At 31.8% G+C, this 8771-nt stretch overlaps 1 protein-coding gene across 1 annotated transcript; it reads right to left on the reverse strand.

Annotated features, from left to right (window-relative positions):
* On the reverse strand, positions 6046-8562 carry LOC110266885 (transcription factor bHLH155-like). Its single transcript, XM_021111931.1, has 4 exons — positions 7534-8562; positions 7120-7447; positions 6825-6950; positions 6046-6536 (listed from the first exon to the last, which is right to left on the reverse strand). Exons 1-2 carry the CDS (start codon positions 8560-8562, stop codon positions 7334-7336), a joined length of 1143 nt encoding a protein of 380 aa, XP_020967590.1. The 3' UTR covers positions 6046-6536; positions 6825-6950; positions 7120-7333.

Raw genomic sequence — 8771 nt, forward strand, 5'->3', positions numbered from 1 at the left:
AAGAGCATAAGTCTGTAGTCCTCAGGATCCACTCCATTGGTCTTAACAGTGTCATAGATTTGCAAGAATTTAGATAGAAATTGATTTGGATCTTCCAGTGGAAGTCCATGAAATTTACAATTCTGTTGCATTAGAGAGACTAATTGAAGCTTAAGTTCAAAGTTGTTTGCTCTAATGGCAGGTATGGAGATACTTCTTCGATAGAAATCAGAAGTTGGTATGGTGTAGTCACCAAGAACCTTTCTTGCATCTCCTTCATTATTAGGCTCGGCTGCCATGTTTTCAGCTTCTTGTTCAAAAATCTCTGTGAGGTTTCTTCCAGAATGTAGTGCTTTAGCTTGTTGTAAACGCCTCCTTAGAGTCCTCTCAAGTTTAGGATCAGGATTTAAGAGAGGTTCTTTATCCCTGTTCCTGCTTATAAACAAGAAAAGAAAACAAAGAAAGAAGAAGAATGGGAGCTCTATGTTCAAGAACAGAGGACTCCCTGTGAGATGTGAAGAAGAAAGAAAAGAAGAATGAAAATAGAAGACGAGAGAAAAAGAATTCAAAAATTAGAAGTAAAAAGAGAAAATATTTTTATTTTTATTTTATTTATTAATTAAATTTGAAAATGATGGCTAATTAACTAAAAAGATTTGAAAATTAAATGATGAGTTTCGAAAAAGAAGAGAGAGAAATAGAGAAGATACTTTCGGAAATTAGAAGAGAGAAGAATTAGTTAGAAAATTTTGAAAAAGAAGAAAGAGAAAACAAGTAACTAATTAAGAAAGATTTGAAAACAAGATAAGATAGAAGATTAGAAAAGATTTGAATTTAAAATTTAAAATTAGAAAAGATAAGATAGAAATTGAAAAGATTTGAAAAAGATTTAATTTTAAAAATTGAACTTAGAAAAGATAAGATAAGAATTTGAAAAGATTTGAAAAATATTTTGAAAAAGATAAGATTTGAATTTTGATTTTTGAAAAAGATTTGATTTTGAAACTTGAAATTTTAAATTTTAAATTTTAAATTTTGAAATTGAATTTTAAATTTTGAATTTGAAATAAGATAACATAAGATTTTTGAATTTTAAAAAAAGATAAAAAGATAAGATAGTAAATTGAAAAGATATGATTTTTGAAAAGATTTGATTTTGAAAAGATTTTAATTTGAAATTTAAAACTAAGATAAGATAAGATAATGATTTTGAAATTAAAATTTGAAAAATTTGTTAATTTTTTCGAAAATTATTCGAAATAAAGATAGAAAATATAATTTTATGATTTTTTTGAATTAATGAAGAAAGAGAAAAACAAGAAAGAAAAGACACCAAACTTAAAATTTTTAGATCTAAGACACCTAGAATTCGAAAATTGTAAAGAGAAACACAAAGAGACAACAAACTTAAAAATTTTAAGATTAAAACAAGAAGAAGAATAAGCATACTTTGAAGATCAAGAAGAATACCAGGAACAAATTCAAAAAATTCAAAGCAATTAAAGAACATGCGATGGACACCAAACTTAAGATTTGACATAAGACACAAACAAAAGACACTATTTTTAAAAATTTTTGGAAAAAGACTCAAGAAATTCAAAAACTCAATAAGAACAAGAACAAAAGACTCAAACCAAAAACAAAGATTAAATAAAGAAAAGTAAAGGTTTTTTGAAAATTTTTTGACTTTTTCAAAAAAAAAGAAAAGAAGAAATTAAAAGACTCAAACAAAATTAAAGACAGTACCTAATCTAAGCAACAAGACAATCCATTAGTTTGTTCAAACTCAAAAAATTCCCGGCAACGGCGCCAAAAATTTCTTGCACAGAATTAAACTTCGCACAACTGAACCAGCAAGTGCACTGGGTCGTCCAAGTAATACCTGAGTGAGTCAGGGTCGATCCAACGAGGATTGTGATTTGAATCAAGCTGTGGTTATCTTGTAGATCTTAGTCAGGCGGATAGAAAAGTTGTTTGTTTGTTTAAAGCGCATAAAAGTAAAATAAAGATAACGTTACTCAATTGAAGGTGAATACAATGATAAGAAGATGGTTAAGGCTTCAGAGATGCTTTGTTCTTCTGGATTAATTCGGTCTCACTGTCTATGCCAATTGTGAATGATTTCTTCTATGGCAGGCTGTATGCGATCAACGCCTTTCTTGAGAGGTCGCCGATTCTCCTCCAGTGCTGAACCCTTAGGTTAGTGCAGATCCATTCTGATTGAGGGTGAAGCTCCTGCAGTCCATTCTCCTTGATGATCTTACTCAAAATGTCACAGACAAGGTCAAATCTTTCGAATCAGAGAATGTTGCGCCCTTGGTTCTAGCCTCTACCACAAAGACCCTAATCTCCCCATACCTTGGCTGAACTGGTGTCTCGAGAAGTCCCCAACGAAGTCGTGAATTAGCCGTCTAAGAGATGTATAATCAAGCTAGTGGTTCATCATTGTCCGATGAAAGACTCACATTAAACCCATCTAGAATTAGATAACCTTGTCCCGGTTCAACGCATTCATAAGCATGAAGAACGAAGATACATCTTAGAATAGAGAATCAAACACGAATTGAGATAAAACAGTAGTACTTTTATTAATTCATAAAACTCAGCAGAGCTCGTAGCCTTAACCTAGGAGGTTTAGAGACACATACTGATAGAAAATACAATGAAAGGTTCGAAAATGCCAGGAGAGCTCGTGTTTTCAACAAAGGGTGATATTCTTCTTTTTATACTAAACTAATGACTAAGGATTACAGAAATATGATAGGCTTAGGCTTGTAATGCGAAAATCCACTTCCGGGGCCCACTTGGTGAGTTTTTGAGCTGAGCTTGAGTGTTCTCCACATGCTAGGATGCTCCTTGGGCGTTGAACGCTGGCTAGGGACACCTTTATGGGCGTTGGACGCTGGCCACTCCTTTGTGGGCGTTGGACGCCTGGACTGGGGTAGCTGGCTGGCGTTAAATGCCAGTTTTGGGCCTTCAATTATAAAGCAAAGTATAGAGTATTATATATTTCTGGAAAGCTTTGAATGTTAGCTTTCCATAGTCGTTGAGGATGCTCCATTTGGACTTCTATATCTCCAGAAAACTTCTTTCGAGTGCAAGGAGGTCAGATCCTGACAACATCTGCAGTGCTTTCTCTACCTCTGAATCAGACTTTTGCTCCAGCTCCTCAATTTCAGCCAAGAAATACCTGAAATTGCATAAAAACACACAAACTCCTAGTAGAATCCAAAAATGTGAATTTTGTACTAAAACCTATGAAAATATAATAAAACTCAAATAAAACCTGCTAAAAATTATATGAAAATGATGGCGAAAAGTGTATAAAATATCCGCTCATCAATATACTGCAACACACATGCACAAGGAATTTAAAAACCTTTCAGTGTTCTATCATGGCTAAACCTTAAAAACACCAACGTATGTAGGAAAAAAAGAAGATAAGTTTAATTTATTAAAAATATCAAGGTTCCTTAACCAAAGGTTTAAGATAATAAACAAACATTTTTCAAGGCGTTAATTTATCTCTTCATCATCTTCATCACACAGAAATTCAGGCTAAAAAGCAACGCATTTTTTTGTTTAAAAAAATTTTGTGGCCTAGCTCCTACGCGTTTTCACTTTTCATTTAATTTTTTTATGTTTCCAAAAACAGATCGGTGCAACAAAACCAACATATACAAAATCAGATCAGAGAACAAAAAAAAATCAAAAATAGAGAAAAAAAAAAACCTGAAAACAGATCTGATTTGAGAAAAAGAGCGTTTTTATTTACCGCTTTTGCGAGTGATTAATTCATAAAATCGGTTGCTAATTTTTAAATTAGCATCCAATTTAGTGACCACAACTTTAGCGACTAAATTAGTAATCAACCACGTTATTCTATTTACCTATAAATCGGTTACAAAATCGGTCGCTAAATTAAAAAATAGTGACCGATTTTGTGACCAAATGCCCCAAGGACATTCCTTCATTTGTTTTGGTTGCTAATTCGGTCGCTAAATTAAAAAATAGCGACTGATTTTAGCGACCGTTTATATTCTAGTTGCATAAACTAGTCAGTTGCTAATTCGGTGGTTATTAGTGACTGATTATGTTAGTCACTAAAAAACAGTCGCTAAATTAACATTTAGCAACCGATTTAGCGACCAGTAATTTAGTGACTAAATTAGCGACCAAACAGTTGTTCACCCTATTTCACTTTCAGTTGCAAAATTGGTCGCTAAACTAAAAAATAGCAACCACTTTTGTGACCAGTTTCAAAGACATTATTTCTGTTTTGGTTGCTAAATCGGTCGCTAAATCAAAAAATAGCGACCGATTTTAGTGACCGATTTTATTTCGGTTGTATTTAAAACTTATTGCTTGGTAATTCGGTTGCTATTAGCGACCGAATATATTGATCGCTAAAATCGGTCGCTGAATGTAATGTAGCGACCGATTTAGCGACTAATATTAATTTGGTCCTGAAAATTCTGTCTCGGTCGCTATTAACAACCCATTTTTTTATCACTATTCCAATACTTTCTTGTAGTGTGAAAAATTGTTATAACAACTTGGATAAACTTGGATAAGAATTTTGCTTGGATGTAGAGCTTTATTCTATGTAAAAACGCATCCAAATATCTGCTTATACTGGCTTATATAATATAGTCATACATTAATGCTAGTTATCCATCCCTTAACTTTTGACACACGGAAACAGTTTTCTTCGGTTACAAAAAAATTGGCAAGATTATTAAACTTGGGCAAGTTAGTCGACTTGGGAATGTTTTTAAATAAATAATTTAATTATTTTAATTATCAAAATATGTAATTTATAACGTATTTACTACTTTATATCGCATTAATTTATTTTGTTTATACTGTAAATGAGATAATTATGAATATAAACAAGATATACATATATCTCATTTACAGTATAAACGAAATATAAATATTTGTAAATAAAAAAATAATTTTTAAAAATAATAAAAATATTAATAATTTAAATTAGAACAAACTCTTCAAAATAGAACGTTCTAAATAATAGGAAATACGAGTGGTTTTAAATCATAGAAAAGATGAGCAGTTTCAAAATAACAAAAAAGATAGACGATTTTAACTCACGGGTTAATGGGCGATTGGACGTATCACGTGATTTAAAATTATCCATTTAAAATTAGTACATTATTTTCTTAAAACCAACCCATTATTTAACTGTCAATAAATATATAAAAAAAATCGAATTGGATTAATTTAAATTAAAAAAACAAATATTTAACTATTATAGCAAATGACTCATTGCATCTCTAACCAATTCATTTCAGAAAGCATACATTTATGTTCCTTATTTCTGTATTGATTTATCAACCACAAATGAGGTCATGAAAGGGAGCTCTACAAGCTCATGAAGTCATGATTATGCAAACTAGAGTCTTTGTTGTTTATATGACACCCCGTCTTGCCTCTCGTCTCTTCGGTATTGCCAAACACATTGGGATGACGGATGAAAATTATGTTGATTTCTTATAAAATAATATGCTGATTTTACATAGGCAGTTTTAAATTTTGTAAAAGCCCAATCGCCTATTCATCCGTTTCTGTTATTTTAAAATATCCATATTTGATTTTTTTTATTATTTAAAATCGCTCATCTTTCCTATTATTTGAAACGTTTTATTTTTAAGAGTTTGGTCCAATTTAAATTATTAATATTTTTTATTATTTTCAAAAATTATATTTTTTTATTTACAAATACACATATCTCGTTTAAACTATAAACAAGATATATATATGTATTTTTTATATTTTATATTTTAATATTATTTTATATTAATATTTGATTTGATAGCTGATTTTTTTTTTGTGTACATTGTTACCTGGTTAATTTTGAAATCATTTTAAAAATAGTTTGTGTTTTAAAGTAAAAGAATACAAGAGACATTCCTTCAATCTATACTTATCTTTCTATCTCAGGATAGAATATAAGAAATTTCTTTACTGTTAGATTAGCAAAGATAGGGATCACTCTTGTCCCCTTAACCACTAACATTGATTAATATTACCGAAGGAAACAAATTAAATCAAAGTCTTATTCCAAGTGCTCCTAAAAGTCTTATTCCAGCATGTCAGATTCAATCAAATATCTCGGAATCTGTCATGTGCTCAGTTTCAACAACAGACCTAGAAGTGAATCTTCTAATCTAGATTATATAATGAAACATCATCACAGCACAAAAGGGAAAAAAATAAATTAGTGGTTATCCAAATGAAGCTTCTGCTAAGTGTATCCTTAATCTATCATCTATGTACACACTATGATTCTAATCTTTCATTGTTGATTTTCTGAAATATCAACCACTGAAGCTTAGTGCCTCTGTCATGGACATAAAAAAGTTGCAACTCTCTTTCTCTTGTTGTTGTTTGTCCAATCTTGAAACACTGCCATCATTCATTTCATTGCAATGTTTGTTATTATTAGTTGATGAATCCATTCCAGTTCTTGAGGAGTTTTTCTGCTCTACAAGATGGAGAAGGGACCAAAACACATCTATCTTTGTCACATGTCTATTGGCCTGTTGAACAATGAAAACCCGTGATTTTAAGAGTTATGTTGTTTTTACATACAATATAATTTTTATATATAGTCGAAAATAAGACTCTAAACGTTAGTTCAGGACCACACTAAAACTCAATGGTGATAAAATGGGTGAGTGCCTGTATAGTGTACGAGTTATCTTTAGGTAAATTTTATTAAGGTGGTGATCGTGGCTATACAACTTTAACAACACTTCAAAAAATGTTGTGAAAATTAAAGTTACTTTATTGAACTTAATTTACTTATTGTTCACTATTTAATTTACCTCAACGATAAAGCGTGCCCATAGTTTTCTGTTCCTTGTTTCCATCTTTGCTTTCAGGATATTCAAACCAAGACCCTTAATTGTGTCAACCAACTCAAGAGAGAACCCTTCCTCCTCACAAAGCAACTATTTGAAAAAAAAAAAAATGACCAATGAATTCATTGTGGTTAACAAGGCAACATATTAGTCTTAAGATTTATATTTATAATAATATATAAGCAAAAATTATTCAAAATTACTACAATCATATGATATGTGAACATATATTGATTTATGTTCCCAATTCTAATCTTACCTCTATAAGCATTTGGCCAGGATGAGCCATATCCTCAACTATAATTGGGCATAACAATGTTTGATGTGGCTCTTCAAATGACCATGTTCCATAATGTTTGCTACCTTCCACACTACTCTCTTGTAGAACCACTCCATTTGCCTGTTCAATAAGCTTAACACATCCAAACAAGTCCAATCATATGATGAACACTAAGAATATGTAAATAGTTTGATTAATTAGTTACCTTAGGCTTATCTGGTTCTTGTAGCTTGTTTGCATAGTGTGCAGTGCTTGACAAGAAACTCATGTATCTGATGGAGCACTCTAACAAATTATCAATGCTACACTGTCACATTAGAAAAATACATATGTCAATATGTTTGTTACTACTAATATAATGTTAGAAACTTATATCTTAAAGCTATGCATTACCTCTTTAACATCCTTGCCAGGGATGATTGTTCTCAATTGTTGAATGCAGTCTTGAATCCTCTGGCGATCTTTTGGTCGTGGCCGACTACACTCCCCTGCCTTGTCCTTCTTCTTGCTAGGTTTTTTCGGCTCCTCTTTCTTTCTCTTGATTTTGTTTGCTGTGTCCAAATCCGGAACCGGCTGGGTCAAGTTATTTCTAGCTTGAAACCAAGCAAGATTTTTTGTGAAGTTCATTGGATTTGAAATGTTCTCCATCATCTCCATTTTATTATTTTCTGATGATAACTCCAAAACAGCACTAGAACCATTATTCAAAGGGTTGTTGCAATTTGCTTCTTCACAATTCAAAAGCTCTTCAATTGATGAATCTGACAATAAGCCTGTTAGCGCATCAAAATCAAACTCTGATAGGCATTCAAAGCTGGCAGTATCATCAGCAGAACTCATCGCCACTGGTGCAATCAAATTCAACTCGGGTTCCATGCTTCCCAATAGACAATTCTCATAGCTATCCTTAACTGATTTCCAAGAAAAGGAAGTAGCATCACATTGCATTGATTCAGGAAATGTGTTTGAGTTATTATCCTCTTGTGAAGCATCAAACCATTGGCAAATTTCGTCCAATGAAGTGAAGTTCAAGAACTCTTCTGACACATCAATTCGCTCTAACAAATTCTTGGATACCTCAGAATTTGATGGAAAATCAGCTTCTGCCATAATCACTTGATTAGAATGTTGATTTTCCATTGCATTGTTCATTATGCACAATGAGGTCAATGCTGATTCAGATAACACTTGTTCCTCCAATGGATCAAAAAGAGGGTCTTGGTCAGTGACGCATTTCATAGAACCGTTACACTTCAAAACCAAACCATTATTATGATCGATATCTGATAGTAACAATTGAGATTCATGTAGAGAATCCAATTCATATATGAAAACTGAAGGGTTGTTGGGGTTCGGATCATATAAACAATCAAAGGAAATGGAAGGAAAAAACTCATCCAAATCATAGTTTTTAGAATCCATGAGAATGCACTAAAAAAAGGTTCACACTCTTTGGGATGTATAACGTAACAACCACAAGTATATGTATTGGTCTAGACAAGGATTTAAGATCATTGAGTTATTGCCATTCATAAATAGTAAAATATTTAGATAAACTATTCATTCATAATATTATAGTAAGATGCTCAAATTGAATACTCATAGATAGCCATTATTTACAAAGATTGATT

The sequence above is a fragment of the Arachis ipaensis genome, chromosome B09 (assembly GCF_000816755.2).
Source record: "Arachis ipaensis cultivar K30076 chromosome B09, Araip1.1, whole genome shotgun sequence".
Classification (NCBI taxonomy): domain Eukaryota; kingdom Viridiplantae; phylum Streptophyta; class Magnoliopsida; order Fabales; family Fabaceae; genus Arachis; species Arachis ipaensis.